The sequence below is a fragment of the Pelophylax lessonae genome (assembly GCF_965119305.1).
Source record: "Pelophylax lessonae genome assembly, chromosome: 1".
Lineage (NCBI taxonomy): Eukaryota > Metazoa > Chordata > Amphibia > Anura > Ranidae > Pelophylax > Pelophylax lessonae.
In genome coordinates, this window is record NC_138768.1 from 449,964,920 (window position 1) to 449,985,187 (window position 20,268).

Here is a 20,268-nt window from a genome sequence, read left to right on the forward strand (position 1 = left end):
CACACTCCAAAGGCGAGAGGAAGTTACATGTATCCTGAAGCAATGTAGGGCACTGTTCGCACATCAAAACTATTAAACGTACTTAAATCCGGGATTACAAATGTCTAGTAATTACTTTTTCCCTGATCACTTGAGTGTGAACATTTTCTATACATGTCCATGTCATTTATTGTGCTCAGTTCAACAACTAAGTCTGATATTGTTTGACAACAGTGACGGCAACGCTAATAAATGATCTTTGATGAAAACCTCTTTTAAAAGTGTTACTCATTGTTTTACATTCTCATCATACTGGGAAACTACTGTCCATCAAGCTGTAAGTAAACAAGTGGGAAATCAAGTTTACATTCTGTATTTCATACTTTCCATTTAAAGGGTACCTAAAGCTAAACTAGTTTTGTATTAAGAAGTAGTTTGGGCACTATCAAGGTTTTATTGTTGTCCTTGCAAGGGAAATTCGCCCCTCCTTCTCCTGGTGATCAATGTCATAGGTACAAAGAATGAGCGAAAATCCAAAATTTGTGGTTGGAAACAGAATAAGGACAAGAAATATCTAAGTGAGAATTCCCCTTATGAGCAAAAAGAAATCTGGTTGGCCACACGTCCAGTAAAATCACCTTTATTTCAGCAAGTCTATAAAAACATGGCCAAAAACACAAATAGAGGGGAACCGCATCACCAGCTGTTTCACGCTTCCTTAGCGCTTAGTCATAGCTCACATACAAACATCCACCATAGATAGATACACACTATATATATATATATATATATATATATATATATATACACATACATACATACATATACACACACACATATATATATCACATATATATATATATATATATATATACATATACACACACATTATATATATATATATATATATATATATATATATATATATATATATATATATATATATATATATATATATATATATATATATATACACACACACACACACACATACCCACACACAAACACGCAAAAACCTAGGATGCACTTTATTCATTCATAAAGTGACACATCCCATTCATGGGTGAGCCCTACAGGTTTCAGTGTACCCAAGTGGAAGATCCAGAAAAACGGAATTTTTGTAAAATCTTACCTGTAAAATTCCTTTCTCTGAGTCCTCCGACAGTCGCCGCCTCTTCATATTCGTCACATATGGGGTATTAGACTTTGCTCCGAAGGAGTAGCTAGGCAACAGAATATGTTAACAATAAAGCTTTAACATATCCCACCCTCAAGGGGTGGTCCCCTCAGTCAATACCCTCCTACTTCCTGCAACCATATCTCAGTTTTAGTGGAATAGCAGTAGAGTATACATTCAAACCCCAAAAGAGGGGCGGGGGCGGCGACTGTCGGAGGACTCAGAGAAAGGAATTTTACAGGTAAGATTTTACAAAAATTCCGTTTTCTCTTACGTCCTCCGACAGTCGCCGCCTCTTCATATTCGTCACATATGGGGACGTCCCAAAGCAGTGCAAACATGAGGGGTGGGAAACGCATCCGCGCCGAAAGGCAACGCAGTCTCCACATCAAAGAAAGGAACCTTACCAAAGGAAGGAAACCAGCTGGGCAACAGCAAAAATAAGTGCTCAACAGGAGCAACAACCCAGGAAAAGACAAAAAACCAGGGGATACAAAAACTTATCCCAACAGCCAGGAGTCCCCAACAAGGGACCCTAGGGAACAGCCGCACTAAGAACCTTGCGGCCAAAGGAAGCATCCGCCGATGCCTGAACATCTACTTTGTAGAATTTTGTGAAAGTGTGTACGGTCGACCAAGTCGCCGCCCTACACACCTGGGCTACAGAAGCCCCATGACGACAGGCCCAAGACGTACTCAGAGATCTAGTAGAGTGCGCCTTCACAGGCACAGGGGGAACCTTCCCCTGCAAGGCATAGGCCTGTTCAATGGTCTGCCTGATCCATTTGGCAATGGTAGAGGCGGAAGCCGCCATGCCCTTCCGAGGACCCTCTGGAAGAACAAACAAGGAGTCCGTCTTTCGAAAAGACTCAGTCGATTTAAGGTAAACCCTAATCGCCCGAACAACATCCAGAGAATGCAATCTCACCTCCTTTGGATGTTTAGGCTTCGTGCACAACGAAGGCAAAACAATATCCTCGTTAAGATGGAATTCCGAAACTCGTTTCGGCAGAAAAGAAGGATTAGGTCGCAAGACCACCTTATCCAAATGAACAACCAGGTACGGAGACTTGCAGGACAAAGCCGCCAGTTCCGACACTCTGCGAGCCGAAGTGATCGCCACCAAAAAGGCGACCTTTTTGGACAACATAGACAACGAGATCACCCTGATCTGTTCAAAAGGAGCACGTTGTAACACAGACAGGACTAGATTCAAGTCCCAAGGGGGCAAAGGATCCCTCCTAGGAGGAACCAGATGCCGCACACCCTGAATAAAAGTGCCAACCAAGGAGTTGGAAGCCACGGGACGTTGAAACAGAACGGCCAGCGCAGACACCTGACCCTTTATCGTATCCAGCGCCAAACGCTGATCGACACCCGTCTGAAGGAAAGACAGCACACGGGAAACCGAGTACGTGCGGGGGGAAAACCCCCTGGACTCACACCAGGCAAAATAGGCCTTCCAAGTACGATAATAAACCTTTCCCGAGGAAGACTTCCTCGCGTTGATCAAGGTATGAACAACCTCTGGAGAGAGACCCTTCTCCTTCAGGACCTCGGTCTCAACAGCCAGGCCGTCAAAGCCAGCGACTGTAAAGCAGGATGGTAAATCGGTCCTTGAGACAGTAGATCGTCCCGAAGAGGCAGACGCCAGGGGGCGTCGACCGCCAGATTCACGAGGTCTGCGTACCAGGACCGGCGAGGCCAGTCCGGTGCCACAAGAATCACCGTGCTGCGTTCCGAGTGTAACCTGCGAAGGAACCGGGACAGCAACTGAATCGGTGGAAACGCGTACATCAGCCTGTACTGATGCCACGGGGCCACTAACGCGTCCGACGCGTCTGCCCGAGGGTCGCGCGTCCTTGCCACGAACCTCTTCACCTTGTAGTTGAGGCGAGACGCGAACAGGTCCACATCTGGAAGACCCCACTTCGCGCACAACATCTGGAAGACAGCCGGGTGGAGAGACCATTCCCCCTGATCCAGGGTCTGGCGACTCAGATAGTCCGCCTGCCAGTTCTCCACTCCCGGAATGTGAACCGCCGTTATTGCCGGGACATGAGTCTCGGCCCAAGACAGAATGTCGGCCACTTCTCGAGCCGCTCGGGCACTCCTGGTGCCCCCTTGGTGGTTGATGTAGGCCACCGCCGTGGCATTGTCCGTCTGCACCCGAACCGGGCAGCCCTGCAGCCGGTCCGTCCAGCGATGAAGACAGAGCCTTATCGCACGCAATTCCAGAATGTTGATCGGGAGGGAAGACTCCCCCTCCGACCAGGTCCCCTGGGCGGACAGAACGCCCAGAACACCACCCCAGCCCGACAGGCTGGCATCCGTGGTGATTATCGTCCACGAGATCGGACGAAACGACTTGCCCCCGGACACCAACGGGGACTGGAGCCACCACAGAAGGTTTTCCCTGGTGCGATGACTCAACGAGATCTGAAGATCCAGAGATTGAGGTCGCCCGTCCCACTTGGACAAGATCTCCGCCTGGAGACCCCGCGTGTGAAACTGCGCGAAAGGAATCGCCTCGAAAGCCGAGACCATCAATCCCAGACATCTCATACACGTCCGCAGAGACGAGTTCGGAACGTCCCTGAGGGACCTGACTTCCTCCTGAAGAGTCCTGAGTTTGTCTTCCGGCAGGAAGACCTTCGCCTGCACCGAGTCCAGAATCATTCCCAGATAGGGAAGACGAACCGACGGACTCAGTGTCGACTTTGGAACATTTATCGTCCAACCGAACTCCTGCAGAGTTTGCATCGTGACAGACAGGTCCTTCTCCAGACCCTGACTGGTCGCAGACCGAATCAGAATGTCGTCCAGATACCCCAGGACAGCAATGCCCTGGGCTCTCAATAATGCCAGAACCGGTGCAAGCACCTTGGTGAAGACCCGCGGAGCCGAGGCGAGCCCAAAGGGCAACGCCACGAACTGGTAGTGATCCTCCGCAATGGCAAATCGAAGGTATCTCTGATGACCCTCGAATATGGGGATGTGAAGATACGCATCCTTCAAATCGATGGAGGCCATGAATTCCCCCGGAACCAGGGCAGCCACCACCGAGCGCAGGGATTCCATGCGGAACTTGCGAACCCGCACAGAGCGGTTCAGAGCTTTCAAGTCCAGAATTGGACGAACCTTGCCCTCCTTTCTGGGCACGGTGAACAGATTGGAATAAAACCCCCGAAATCTGTCCCGATGAGGCACCGGAACCACCACTCCCTGAGCCCTCAGGTCCCGCACCGCCAGGTGCAGATCCCGCAGTCGCTCTGGAGACAGTTGTAGATTTGAGGGAAAAAATCTGCTCTCTGGCCGAGAGAGAAACTCGATCTTGTAACCAGATCGAACGATTTCCAGAACCCATCTGTCCCGCACACGGGCCAACCAGGGCTGAAGAAAACCGAGCAAGCGTCCCCCCACCCCAAAACTGGGTGAGGGCGCCCCTTCAGGCCGAACTGTTATGGGCCGCAGGTCCGGATTGGCCGGACTTCTGTTTCCCAGACCAGGGTTTCTTCTGAGAGCCCTGGCCCTTGAACGGTTTGCCCTTGTAGTGCGGCCGAAAGGCACGAAAGGACCCCTGAGGGGGCCGAAAATGAGCATGCTTCTTCCCAGAAGCCCCCTTAGCCTTGGGGAAATGGGGCAAGAGAGTGCTCTTACCCCCGGTAATCCCCTTAATCAACACATCCAGGGACTCCCCAAAAAGGCGAGACCCATCATAAGGCAGATTGGCTAAGGTTTTACGTGAAGATTGGTCCACCGACCAACATTTTAACCAAACCAGGCGGCGAGACAACACCGCCACGCTGTGCACACGCGCGGCCAACGGAATCAGGTCCAGGTCCGCATCACACAGATACATGACACCCTGGTGGATCTGATCCACCATATCCAGGGTCGCCGCCGAGGCCGAATCGGCCACTAGGACGCGCCTAAGCATCTGCGTCCAACTTGCGATCGCCTGGGCCGCCATGAGAGAAGCAAACAGAGCCTTAAGCATAGAACCCGTAACAGAATAAGTATGACGGGCAAGAGACTCCAGTCTCCTATCCGTGGCATCACGGAAAACAGGGGATCCCTCTGCAGGGATCGCAGTGGCTTTGTTCAAAACCGCAATAGCATGATCCACTGGCGGAGGCACACACCACCGTTCATCAGTGGCAGGCGAGAAAGGATAACGCAGCTTAAATTTACTTGGTACCGCAAAAGGCTTGCGCAAATCGCGCCATTGGTCCTTAACAGCGCGCTGAAAATCAGCATTGCAGGGAAAAACCTGCGGCGTCCTGCGTTTTCTCTGCGTCCCATAAGCCGCCAAGGCAGCTGGGGGACACACCTCGTCCTGCAAACGTAGCGTCTGCTTAATGGAAGCAATCAACTCATCCATGATTGCAAGCTCTTCAGGCGAGCCAGGGGGAGAAGTATCAACCCCCTCAACTTCAGCCTCTACCTCAGACCCCACTAGATCAAGAGAGGAGCGGGACCCCGATAGGGGGGTCCCCGCCAGAACAGCCCCATCACCTTCACCCTCAGAATCAGAGGACAGAGCAACTCTGGGCCGTTTAGTAGATTGAGCAGCCACCAGCATTTGCACCTGTGCAGCAAGGCCAGCCACAATAGTGGCTAAATCCCCCCCTGGGGGGGAAACAGCGGTCCCCTGGCTTTCCACCAATACTGTGGGAAACTTGCCCTCCTGAGAATCCATTGCCCCTGTATGCCAGACAACCAAGGGTTAACTGCCCCCTTACAGCAAGCGCGGCAAGCGCAGCCCACCGCACCACACTCAGGCACAATGAGACCCCCACAGGGAATATACAGACTGAATACAGGCAATGGAACACAGGAATAGAAGGATAAAACCTGAGGAGACTCCGCTGCTGCTGCTGCCTCGATCGGTGCTTCCAGGAGAGAGGAAATGATGCTGCCAGGGCGCTCTATGTAAGCCTATGGAGGCTACAAGAAAATGGCCGCCGTGCATGTAAACCATGCGGCCGGAGCGGGCGCCGGTAAAATGGCGTCGTTTGGCGCCGAAATCGCCGCTCCACAGTGCATAAAATCACACACAATATTATCCCATTATATGGATACATGTTAGATCGCCGCAGCGATCGCTGTATATGCCCCAACATGCCATTAAAAACATGCCCCACAGCACACAGCTCCTCACACTGCCCAGCCTGACATACTCAGTGTCATACAGCTCCCCCCCCCTTGCAGCCCACAGCATGCAGCCGAGAGATAGGGAGACAAGCAGTGTGATTAAAGGCAGGTTACACAGTCCCAGACTGAGACCCCCCCCAGACAGACAGGTCCCCACATAGATACACTTACCTCACATGGCGTGGGGAACCCGCACAGGCGAACAAGCCGCTGCACATGAGGCAGGGAGAGTCGCAATTCAAGACGCACACAATGGCGGTTCAGAAACCGCACAGCGTCCGGTGAGGTAGCCACCTCACCAATCATCCCTGCACCGAACAGGGATGGGTCGTTCACCGTGCCAGGAGCGTTACCTGGCTGAACGCTCGATGGCAGACTGGGAAGCCACTGACCCACGACCTGCGACCAGGGGGATCAGCCCGAGACCCAGTCCGCATGATCCTCTTCGTCCGAAGAACTAACTAATGCTGACAAAAATAACAGCTAAGTAAAGGTAGAGAGAAAACTCAAACAAAATATCAAAAAGAAGAAAGAGTCTGGGACAAAAAGTCCCAGCACAGAGAGAGCCAGCCACTCCTGACAAGCTAGACATTAAAACTGAGATATGGTTGCAGGAAGTAGGAGGGTATTGACTGAGGGGACCACCCCTTGAGGGTGGGATATGTTAAAGCTTTATTGTTAACATATTCTGTTGCCTAGCTACTCCTTCGGAGCAAAGTCTAATACCCCATATGTGACGAATATGAAGAGGCGGCGACTGTCGGAGGACGTAAGAGAAACTTCTTTTACACAGAAATCTGAACTGATCACCACCTCTCCTGGGGACTATGATCTTTTCTGCACCCTGTATATATACAGAGGGGTCATCTGCATGACAATCATTGAAGTGGTTAGCTACATTGGTTGAATGTTTCTTGGTAATATCATAAAGATGGTCATGCAGGCGATTCCTCAACCTGCGGTAGTAGGGCCAACATACTGAATTTTACAAAGGTTGCACGTAATTGCATATCTCATATACCTAGTGTTACAAATAATGAAAGAAGTCATGTCAACATTTCTGCAGAATGCACAGAGTCTCCCCTCTTAATGTGTGAGCAGCAGGGGCAACTGCTAGTGCCCAATGGAAAAGTGCCTTTAAACTGAAGCCAGTGTGAAGGATTTTCCTTCCTACTGGGAAATAAACTTGGAGACAAGATGGCTGCCTGATGTTGGTGCCCTGTGGGAGACTACCCTAATGCCCTTAGACAACACCTGTGTATAAATGGGATCATTATACAAAATAGGCAGATATCTTTTAACAATGTTTTTGATTTTATTAAACTCCGCTCTGTAAGGAGTGGAAAACACAGGGATATTATTAGATCTAGAAATCTTTTTCTTTTTATCTGTCAATAGCTCCGCACAAGAGGTTTTCTTAGCAATGCTTAATGCTGGATCTAAAACAGAAATCCCCTTACTTTGGAGAGATTTCCTTTTGCTTCCTGTTCTGACGCAAAGGAAAATATTCCCAATGGGGCAGACAGCACACAAAAAAAAAAAAAAAAAAAAACACCTGACGGGAATTTTATTTCCTCTCTACTCTATCTAAAATAAACACCAATAAAGGTTTGCCTTTACAGCCCATTCACACTGCCGCGACAGGATTTTGTGGGGCGACCTGTGAAGTCGCAGTGCACAGCGTGCACCGCGACCTTGTCAATGCAGGTCGCCTCCAGGTCGCCCCAAAGTAGTACAGGACCCTTTTTCTAAGTTTACTTGTGTTGCTCCAATTAGAACGGGTCCTGTACTATTCAATGGCAAGCGACCGACCGCGACTTGTCAGGCGACCAAGTCGCCTGACAAGTCGCGCTAGTGTGAATGGACCCCTAGGCCTCTTGCACACAATACTCCTGGTTTGAGCATCTACTTTTTCAGACTTTTTTTTTTTTGTATATATTTGCGTGCATTTTCACGCTAATGCTACTTTTTCTCACGGTCTTTTTCTGCACAATATATAAATGGGCATTCGCGCACATTTGCACACGAGGCATAAATTAATGCCCAAAAATGCAGATTTTTTTATTTTGTTTTTACGCGCCTGTGTGCATAGGCACATTACAAGTAATGGGCTGTATTTTAGCTCAGTAAGAAAAAAAAAAAAACTGTACTGAGCTTTTTTTAAGCTGCAGTGTGCAAGAGGCCTAATGTTCCTTGAAATCATATTAAAAAAAACAAAATACTACAATAAAAAACATTCTTAAAGTCAAATTAAACAGTTTAAAAATTTAAATCAGCTAAATATATTCCAAGTGCATGAAAACAAAAAGGTGTGCAGAGTCCAAGGTCCCTTAACACGATCGGGTCCACCTGTCCTTTTCAGGCAGACCCGATCGGGCCACCCATTGTCCTCTATAGGGAGGTGGATGTTAGCTGACAGACATATGGCGATACCTTCGCCATCCTTACAGCAAGTTGAATCTCCCCATAGAGGAGAGTGGGATTCTGACAGGTCCATCTCTGCACAGTGATTTGAGACGAACCTTTCGTCTGTCTGCTCAGCGGGGATCAGAGGAGTGATCCCTGCTGAGCAAGCAGAGTCCATCAAAATGGATCCACCCCGTGTGAAAGGGGACTTAAAGTTGGTTTTCTTTGGAAAACAGCCACAGCCTTGAAGAAAAGGCCTTTCTACAGCCAGCATGCTGCAAAGGAGGACCCTTGCTCTCTGTGAGGAAGCAGTGCTCTTTCTGCAGAAGTGCGGCACGCTCCTTGCAGACTCAGAACAAGAGTTCTCCAATCAGCAGAGAGCATGAGGTTTTTTTTTTTTAAAGAACATTTTATTGAAGTTCAACTCTGTACAACTAAATTAACATTACAACCAGTAAAGTGATACAAAGTATATAGATAGAACAAACAGGGAAGATTGGTCACATAATATTCCGGCAATGCTATTGAGGAACTCCTTGTGTAAAACTATTATTTGCTAAGGGAAGTAAGCTGGTGTAAAAGAGCATGAGCTTTGATAATTGCAGAGCTACAAATGTGAGAAAAATCAGTATTAGATGACAAGTTCTCTACATTAAAAGGCTACATTAGATTAGGTGGAATAATAGGGAAAATAATCATCTCAGGATCTCACTATATGTTCAACCTTTGCTGCACATTTCCAAGACTTACCCCTGAAATCATGGTGATGGTTATCGCCTATATTATAGCTGAATATAAAAACAGCTGCTGGTTCCTGGACAATAAAGGAGCAGAAGCATACACCTTTATGTTCTTTCCTTTTGTATGTGCATTCATTATAGACGCAATGTATAGTGCAAGGTGACAGAGCCCTCATTGGCTCAGACAGCTGACCAGTCTAGCTGTTGCTCTGCAGAAGCTTAAACCAACCATAGATGGTTTGAATCTTGGCTGGTTCAGCAGGGACTGGTTGATGTTTGAACCATCTACAGGCAAGGCTGATTGTCCCCAAGTTGACCAATTAATGTCGGATTTTTACATGCGAATATTGCCGTCAGCTATAGCCACTGTATTCTCCCGGCAGGGACGGCTCCCCGCTGGGAGAACACAATAACTCAGTGACAGGGTTTTAAGCAATTTTCTTGGTTGCAGGAAAGAGAATCGCATCATCTATGGTCTCCCTTACACATGACCGACAATGGGAATAAGATATTTGCACAAGCTCTAAATACAGACACACGCAATACTTTTTAACAAATACATAAACATGATTATATGCTGTTTTTTATACCATCTGTCTGGAGTTCAGCTTTAGAGCCTAGTTACACTTATCCAATTTCATGCAGCAAAACACATGCATTGCACTGCATGAAAATACATTTCAAATTGAAATACATGAAAGGAAAACTATATGGGCATATTCACTCCCACGGCAACATGGGCACTGTAGTGCAAACAATGTGAGTGTGAATCCAGCCTTGAGCAATCCTGGCAATATGCAGTCTGTAAAATGAAAATTGGCTGCAACTGCCAAAAGTGTGTTTCAGAACCCCCCCCCCCCCCCCACCACCACCACCACCACCACAAGCTTTACGGTTATAGCTGACCCCCATTGAAAACAAAAACCTGCCCTTGCTGTCCCCGCACTGCAAGCGTTAAATGTTCATTCAGTGATAAGAGGAGATCAGAGGATTGGGTAGTAAAACAGCTTTTTGTGGCCCATAGACTTAAATGAGCATTTAACATTTGCAGTGCTGGGGGAGCTCCACTGTAAGGCCCCTTTCACACATACAGTCTGTTCAGTTCATCAGTTCAGTCACGTCAAATGTATCAGTTTTTCATCCGTTTTTCATCCGTTTTTCATCCGTTTTTCGTCAGTTGTCATCAGTTTTTCATCCGTTTTTCGTCAGTTGTTATCCGTTTTTCATCCGTTTTTCATCCGTTTTTCATCCGTTGTCATCAGTTGACATCAGTTGACATCAGTTGACATCAGTTTTTCATCCGTTGTCATCCGTTGTCATCAGTTGACATCAGTTTTTCATCCGTTTTTCGTCCGATCCGTTTTTTTGACGGATGAAAAATAGGACATTCATCCGTTCAAAAAAACGGACATTGACGGAAGTGGATGAAAACGGATGTTAACTGATGATCATCAGTTGTCATCCGTTTTTACATAGAGATGCATTGATGTCCGTTTTTCATCCGTCAACGGATGGATGAAAAACGGACAAACGGACAGCATGTGTGAAAGGGGCCTAAGGGAACATTTTTCCTTTCCCAGGAGACTTACTTTAAATGTAAACCCTCATATATACATATATAGTGTTGTGACTATCCTCAAGTGATAAGATGAAACACATCCTTCTCTACATAAGTTGTTCCTGTTAATCTGCAACTCTCTCTTCTCTACATCTGTTCAAAGAGCAGAATTTATAAAGCTTGTCTGAGATGTTAGAAAAAGGGTCGGAGAGCTGAAGTCACAGTCTGCAGAGCTCAGTGAGCCCATTGGAGCGAAGGGACACCCCCCTTTACACAGCATACAGGAACAGAGCTGAGGCTGTCAAAAAAGGAAAACTTGTCAGAAGTGATTCATGCTGATAGAGGAACGAAGCAGCAGACAGGAATTACACTAAAGCCCCTGTACACACGTACCGATTGTCGGCCGTAAATATTCGGCCGCCGAACAATCGGCCGATTGTCGGCTTGTTAGTATGATGCTTCCGACAGCCGACAGCGCATTTTCGGCCGAACAGAATCTGTCATGCAGACTTTAAAATATTTGTTGGCCGTCACCAGAACGGCTGATTGTTCGCCAGTCAGTACAGATTTCGGCCGACAAACAGCAGATTAGCAAGACTGGTCATGCTCAGAAAAGAAAAAACACACGGAAAGTTAACCATCACATGACATCACTTCTGCAGTCGGCTGTTGTTGGCCGACAAAATTCGTGTGCAGTCTTTAGCACTTTTCAACCGACAGGACAGCACCGGACAAAAGACGGCCGATCGTTCGGCCGACATTCGGTACGTGTGTACGGGGCTTTAGTGCTCATATCTGAGACAAGTACACACTATTGAGGGACATGCTTTATTCAGATTTCGTGTCAGAGGTTTACAATCACTTTAAGGGGCCAATACCAATGCCCACCATCCCTTGGAGACACATTTACTGATTACATAGGGTTGATTAACAATTAGGTTGCTCTTAGCTTCCCTATTTTAGGGCTCTTTCACACGGAGCGGACCGCATTGCGATCCGCTCCGGCACTTTTTTTTTTTCACGGAGCGGATAACATTTGTGTCATGCGCTCCGTATGCCCGCATATCATCCCATCCGTTTGCGGATGATATACGGACATAATGTATGTCTATGGGCATTGCGGATGTCAGCGGATGACACCGCTGACATCCGATTTCGCGTCCATTCCGTTTTTTTACACGGAACAAAAATAGGGTTCTGTTCCGTTCCAAAAAACAGGACAGAACTGAAAGGACAAAAATCGGATGTCAGTGGATGGTCATCCGCAATGCCATTGACATACATTATGTCCGTATATCATCCGCAAAAAAATAGGATGATTTACGGACATGCGGAACGCCCGTGTGAAAGGGCCCTTACTGTTCCATTGGGATCTTGACTTTGCCAAGGATATTCCATTGCACTAGGGAAGCCTCTGGCTTCTACATATTATATGGTGGCTCCATTGCTTTCCCATTCTGCTTCAGGCACTGATGCCAATGTTGTGTCTGTTTTAATAGCAGAGGCAATTCATTTTCTTTCCCTGCAGTCTTCTATTTCAATTTACATTTGGTACTGTATATTTATGAGGCAACAGCTGGATAGGACATCATCAATATATCTGATAAGGTTTAAAATTCCCCTCAGTAGTGCTGGCTTTACTTTAGATCTAATGGTCGACAGTGCCATCTTTCTGTTTGCAGTGTGAAGGTCTATTACCTGTAAAGTGTGTGCTGTGGAACACTAGGTAATCCTATTATCCCTGGATATCGTATGGAGAAAATGTGTGAAAGTTAGGCAAACCCATACATTATACAGTTTTTCTTCTTTCAACCAACAAGTTGAATAAAAGAAAATACCTTGATTTCCCCACCCACACATTTGAGGTGGGTGGGAGAATCCTCCCTGCTGTGGTATTGTATTCTGAGAGCAGAGAGACTTCCCAGCTGTCAAAATACAATGATCAGTGTTGCCGACCACAGACAGCGGCACTGATCGCTCAGGAAAAACTTGTCAGGCTGGTTGTACACAAATGGATTGATAGATTGACTTGTGTACAACCTACCTGCCTATGTATGCATCAAAATACGGCTGGTTCCTGCTAAATCGGCCAAATTAAATTTGATCCATGGCCAGCCTTAGTTTCCTTTTGTTTCCCCAAAGGCCTTTAATCAGTTGCTCTTGATTGCCTGTACCTTTTTTTTTTTTTTTGTGAAAGAAGCTGTCAAAAACCGATCATAGCTAAACTCCAAAGATAAAAAAAGAACCATTTCAGGTATGTGCCCATTTAAAGTGTGTTTAGAAAAGATTTGCATAGCTCTTCATTCATCCAAACTGCAAGTAAACTTGTTCTGTGTGAATGGTGCAAAATCAAATGTTCCCAGCAGGCTGAAATGTGTGAAAGGGGAAAATCGTGCATTATAGCCACTAAATGGAGCCGAAGAGCATACCTATTTCCTATGATAGTGTGCACCATCTAGTGGCCATAATGGGGTATTTTTCTCCATTCAATATTCATTCTGCAGAGAAGATAGCCTAATGGTGGGCGTTCCTGGGTGGTGCAATTTTACACCTGCAAGGGAAAAATGTAGTGCATGCACTACTTTTAAAATATGCGCTGCACCCAGGCACATGGTACTGTGGTACCATGCGATTTTCTTTTGGGATGCCATTAAAATTACCTTGGCACCCGCAGCAAACCACAAAAGGCAGAGCGTTTCAAGTGCGGCACACCAGAACGCACTGCATTCTGGTGTGAACCAGCCCTAAGAGCGAATACATTTATTGGAACCTCTGGTCGGTGAATTGCATTTGAAATTCTAAAAATGATTGACTTGTTGTGCCGGTTCACACTATTGCGATGCGGGAACACTGCAAATATACAGCATGTTCCCACATCGCATCAACAGCACAGGCAGTTCACACTGCCATATGTGATACGCTGGGGGTGTCAATTCAAAGTTAACGACACCCCCAAATCATATCGCATATCGCAGTGCGATCTGACAGTTCGCACAGGAATCGGATCGCACTAGTGTAAACCACCATGCGATCCGATTCTGCTGCGGACCAAAAAAAGGGCCCTGTGCGAGTTCACTGCGATTGCGGCACGAATTCAGCCAAACAAAATGTATGGCTGAATTTGCACCGCACAGACGTCGCATGTGATTTTAGGAGCAGTGCGCTCCGAATCATATGCGATGTCTGTGATCGTAATATAGTGAACCGGCACTTAGGCCTCGTGCACACTGGACGTTTTTACAGCGGCTGTTTTTGGCATCAGACATTTTTTTTCTACAGCCAGTAAACTCCCCAGCATGTTATCCTATGTGTCTATGCACACATAGGCTGTTATTAGTGTTTTCTGGCTGGGGAAAAAACCCAGAACTAGAGGGTTTGTAGAGAAGTTTTTCAGCTATATAATGCTCTAACTCTGATAAAAGCTGAAAAACGCTGCAATTCTGCGTTTATCTGCGTTTTTGGGACATAAGCTTTTGTGGGAGTATAGTTTTGCTATAAAAAAAAAACAACAAACACGCTGCAAAACTCATTCTACAGCTTTCTACAGCTAACGCTACTGGCATTATTATAACATCCAGTGTGCATGAGGCCTAAAATGTATAATTTTCAGAGGATTCATGCTGTTCACCCTCCATTTTTAGAGAATTCACCCATTTTTTTCAAAGAAGACAGATTCCTACAACAATTAAAAGGCAAACAAGGTTCACCAATCAACATACAACATAACAGAGAGATTGTATTACAAAACAAGATTTACCAGTTACATTAGAGCCCATTCACACTAGCGCGACTTGTGAGGCAACTTGTGTTGCCCCAGGTAGCTTGACATAACAAAGCAATGTTAATCAATCAGTGCCGTCTTAATTGGCACTACTGAAGTCGCTCCGACTTCAGAAAAGGGTCCTGTACTACTTTGAGGCGACCTGTGATCCAACTGTCCCATATACTTCAATGGGAGTCGCCTCCTTATCTTAATTGACACGACTTGTGATCAGACTTTCCAGGAAGAAGAAAGAGATTAGCCAGGCATTCCCCACAGACAAAGTCGCCTGTCTCTTCAAAGTAGTGCACAAGTCTCTTCCAAGTCTCTAAACAAGTCTCTAAACAAGTCTCTAAACAAGTCTCTAAACAAGTCTCTAAACAAGTCTCTAAACAAGTCTCTAAACAAGTCTCTAAACAAGTCTCTAAACAAGTCTCTAAACAAGTCTCTAAACAAGTCTCTAAACAAGTCTCTAAACAAGTCTCTAAACAAGTCTCTTCAAGTCACGGGGCGACTTTCTGGTAGTGGTAGTGTGAACCAGCAATGCAATACAAATAACACCTGCGGTGCAAATCCCAAAACAGGTCCTTTATGAATTGAAAGTGCAGATGATTCATGTAGCATTTACTTTCTGGAATTCATCTGTCCTTATCTTAGGCATGCAGGAGGGAGGGTGTGCTTAGCTGAAAAAGCTCCTCCTCACCTCCTAAGGTCATCTGGAATATAAAGCATAATTTGCCTAGGCATGGAAACCAGGAAGTAAATGAAGAAATGTACAATTCTGCTCAAAAGGTTGCATACCCCTGGCAGTAATCATGAAATTGTGGCATTAAAAATATGACTGATCAAAACAAAAATCTTATATAAGTATAGTAAACATATGAAGCTATTTATTATCCCATAGTTGTTTGGCTCTTTTTTAATTCAGAACCACTGAAATCACCCAAATGGCCCTGATCAAACATGTTTCAATACCCTGGAATGTTTGGCCTTGGTACACACAAAGGTTAAAATGGCAATTAAAAAGGTAAATTTCACACATCTGTGGCTTTTTAAACTGCAATTAGTGTCGGTGTATAAAAAATCAATGAGCTTGTTAGCTCTCAAGTGGATGCCCTGAGCAGGCTAAATACTGAGCCATGGGGAGCAGAAAAGAACTGTTGAAAGACCTGCGTAACAAGGTAATTGATCTTTATAAAGATGAAAAAGAATATAGAAAGATATCTAAAGCTTTGAATATGCCAGTCAGTACTGTTCAATCACTTATTAAGTGTAACATTCAGGGATCTTGATACAAAGCCAAGGTCAGGTAGAACAAGAAAGATTGCAGTCACAACTGCCAGAAGAATTGTGTAGGATACAAAGAAAAACCCCACAGGTAACCTTAGGAGAAATCCAGGCTGCTCAGGATAAAGACAGTGCGATTGTTTTAACAACAATATTTGAACAAGAATAAGCTGCATGGTCAAGTTGCCTTTACTGCACCAATGCCATATAAAAAGCCCGGATACATTATGCCCAACACCACCTTGACATGCCTCACAGCATCTGGCACACTGTGATCTAGAGTGACAAGACCAAAATAGAGCTTTAGAGTGACAACCATAAACGCTACGTCTGAGAGAGGTCAACAGCGACAAGAATACCAACCCCCGGACTGTGAAGCATGGTGGTGTCTCACTGATGTTTTGGGAAGTGTGAGATCTAAAAGGCACAGGGAATTTAGAGAAAATTGATGGCAAGATAAATTCAGCATGTTATCAGAAAATACTGGCAGACAATTTGCATTTTTCTGCATGGGAAGCTCTTGGACTTTAAAGCATGACCATGACCCTAAGCACAAGGTCATGTTGACCCTCCAGTGGATACAGCAGAAAAAGGTGAAGGTTCTCGAGTGGCCACCATAGTCTCAAATGTGCAGATCATCCAAGACAACCAAAGAATTTGCATGACCTGGAGGCATTTTGCCAAGACCAATGGGCAGCTATACCGCCTGCAAGAATTTGGGCCTCATAGAAAACTATTATAAAAGATTGCATGCGGTCATTGATGTAAAGGGGGCAATACACAGTACTTAAGCTACGTTCACATCTAGGCGTTGCTATTTTATAGGCATTTTTCAGGCGTTTTTACAAGTGTTTCACAGGTAAAACGCCTGTAAAACGCTCTATATTAAGTCTATGGGGCCTGTAATCTGCCCAAAAAGAAGCTCATGTGCTTTTTGGAGCGTCAGGCATTTGCTCAAGGCGTCGGAACGCTCAGATGTGAACAGGGGCCATTGAAATGAATAGGATTTGTCTTGTTGGACATTTTTTGAGCTGATCCTTAGAGCTGAAAAACGCCTACATGTGAACTTAGCCTTAAGCCTTGTACACACGCCACAAATTTCCGCTGACCGGTCGTCCATCTTTTGTCCAGAGTGGTGTCTGTTGGTTGGAATGTGCTCTAGACTGCACACAAATTTTCCCGCACGACAGAATTCTACTTCAGAAGTGATGTCATGTGTTGGATTGCTTTCTTTGTGTTCTTTCATCTCTGAGCATGCCTAGTCTTGCTCATAAGATTTTTCCCCATCGAAATCTGTACTAATGAGACGAAAATCGGACGTGTTTTGCCGGAGGACAAAAATTTTAATGCCTGCACACCAGGATTTTGTCAGCCGAAAAGTCGGAAGTCGGCTGTCGAAAGCATCATACTAACAATCCGAAAATTGGCAGATCGGTCGTCAGACGAAATTTCCCGGCCGAATTTCTTATCGCTTAAGGCTCCTTTCCCATATAGGCGTTTCAGAATCCCAAATCATTGCAAATCGCAGGACACCTGTGCAATTCCCATGACTTGCAAAGGCACCCCAAACATCGAGCGATTTTGCCAAGTTTGTTGCCCGACGAATCGCAATAAAATCATGCAAACAGAATCGTGGGATGCCTGTTGCCCAAAAAAGTACAAGAGCTTCTTTTGGGCGACAGGTGTCCCGCGATTCTTTTTGCCCGATTTTACTGCGATTCGTCAGGTGACAATTGCGGCAAAATCGCGCCGCATTTGGGATGCCATTGCAAGTGACAGGGAAGAGACTGCAGACATAATACAAGAAATGGTCAGAGACTGCGGGCATGATACAAGAAATGGTCAGAGACTACAGACATAATACAACAAATGGTCAGAGACTGCAGACATAATACAAGAAATGGTCAGAGACTGCGGGTATGACACAAGAAATGGTCAGAGACTGCGGGCATGATACAAGAAATGGTCAGAGACTGCAGACATGATACAAGAAATGGTCAGAGACTGCGAACAGGATACAAGAAATGGTCAGAGACTGCAGACATAATACAAGAAATGGTCAGAGACTGTGGACAGGATACAAGAAATGGTCAGAGACTGTGGACAGGATACAAGAAATGGTCAGAGACTGAGGACATGATACAAGAAATGGTCAGAGACTGCGGACATGATACAAGAAATGGTCAGAGACTGCGGACATGATACAAGAAATGGTCAGAGGACTGCGGACATGATACAGGAAATAGTCAGAGACTGCGGACATAATACAAGAGAGGGGCAGAGACTGCGGACATGATACAGGAAATGGTCAGAGACTATAGACATGATACAAGAAATGGTCAGAGACTATAGACATGATACAGGAAATGGTCAGAGACTATAGACATGATACATGAAATGGTCAGAGACTATAGACATGATACAAGAAATGGTCAGAGACTGCGGACATGATACAAGAAATGGTCAGAGACTGCGGACATGATACAAGAAATGGTCAGAGACTGCAGACATAATAGAAGAAAGGGTCAGAAACTGAAGATATAATACAAGAAATGATCAGAGACTGCAGATATAACACAAGAGATGGTCAGAGACTGCAGATGTAACACAAGAGATGGTCAGAGACTGCAGACGTAACACAAGAGATGGTCAGAGACTGCAGACGTAACACAAGAGATGGTCAGAGACTGCAGACGTAACACAAGAGATGGTCAGAGACTGTGGACATAATACAAGAGAGGGGAAGAGACTGCAGACATGATACAAGAGATGGTTAGAGAGTTAATAGAAGAAAGGGTCAGAGATTGAAGATATAATACAAGAAATGATCAGAGACTGCAGATATAACACAAGAGATGGGCAGAGACTCTGGACAAACACCAGGAGACTATCAGAGACAGTAAACATGCTACAGGAGTTATTGGAGACATGTTCCAGGAAACACATTACAGGAGACTGCTACTAATCATTGCTATAACAGGGCAATATTGAAACACGGATCTCTTTAGGTGGCCAACGGGGCCGCAGGTTGGGCATGAGGGATGGACGTAAGCAGTGGCTGTCATAAATCAATGGTCAGATTAAGGTTCCCAATCTGGAGATCAGGCCACCAAAATGGGGCACGTCATTGGACACAAGCCTAGTAAGTGTTGTTATTGTGCTATGCAGAAGTGAGCAGGGATGACAGCCATGTGGAATGTAGGCAGTCTGGTTATTTGTTGGCAGACAGGTAGTAGTGTATAGAGAGGGGGGGGGGTTCTGTATCCTAAACACAATGCACTCATCCACTGCAGCACCGGTGATCTCCTTCCCCAGTGATGTGGAGCCCCTAGCAGCAGCAGGCAATGCCCAGTCTAGCCATCCCCTCCTGGTGTCATCCTCATCCCTCATGATGCAGTACACATTGTCCTCCCTGCCCACTATAAAGTACACAAAGCATGCCTCCAGGAAGGAGCACGAGGTAGGTAGGTAGAGGCTCTGCAATGTCACATATGACAGCTGCCACCAGCAGCATCAGCAGGTCGTGCATCCCCAAGCTGACAAGGTGCACACACAAAGACTGCATAGAGCCAGGCAGGGCAGGCTGCACACACATGGTGTCACCCATAGCAGCCTCCTATGTGTCATCCTGTGCCCCCTCCTTATTTCTAATGTTTATTCTAAGCCTTACCCAGGACCCCAGCCGTGCCATGCTCTGTCTTGTCACCCTCCGCCTGGCCTTTCCTGCTTCTGTCCGGCTCTGGGTCCGGCATGCTGGGGCCGGGATCAGGATGGCATGGGTCCGGGGGTCCCCGCTGTCATTGGGGCTGTGCGGAGAGAGGAGGGACAAAGGGACACTCAGGCAGCAAGGAGCCTCCGACACGATGTGGATATTTCGCTTCCAGGGCCCGCCCGCCTCTCTTCCCTCACTTCCTCCTTCACACGCCGTCTTCGTCTATGACTCGGTGTATGTGTGTGTGTTACCTCACAGGGATGTTTGCTCTCTGTCACTCTTCTTACTACACACATAAAGTTTGGTTTAATGCAAACGCTGCATTATTCTCTTTATTGGTACCAAGCTTTATTCAGTGAGGGCTGCTTTCACCTGCATTTCTCACACAGCTCAGTCAGTTTTTATTTTATTATTTTTTTATTTTGCAGAAAGAACTTCCAATAATTAACCACTTCTCCTGGATCGGAAGATTTTCCCCATTTTTTTGCGATT

The 20,268-nt window shown here is 46.1% G+C and overlaps 1 protein-coding gene across 5 annotated transcripts in view; it reads right to left on the bottom strand.

The window, feature by feature from the left end:
* ANO8 (anoctamin 8) overlaps window positions 1-19,950 on the bottom strand; it is a 168,119-nt gene extending 148,169 nt beyond the window's left edge. For all 5 annotated transcript variants that reach the window (XR_014225598.1, XM_082265895.1, XM_082265893.1 and 2 more), the window contains exon 1: window positions 19,735-19,950. Coding sequence is in view for 4 of the 5 variants with exons in the window: in XM_082265895.1 (XP_082122021.1) it covers window positions 19,735-19,816 (82 nt within the window). In the remaining variant the exon portion in view is untranslated. The remainder of the gene's footprint in view (window positions 1-19,734) is intronic.
* Between the last annotated feature and the right edge of the window lie 318 nt (window positions 19,951-20,268).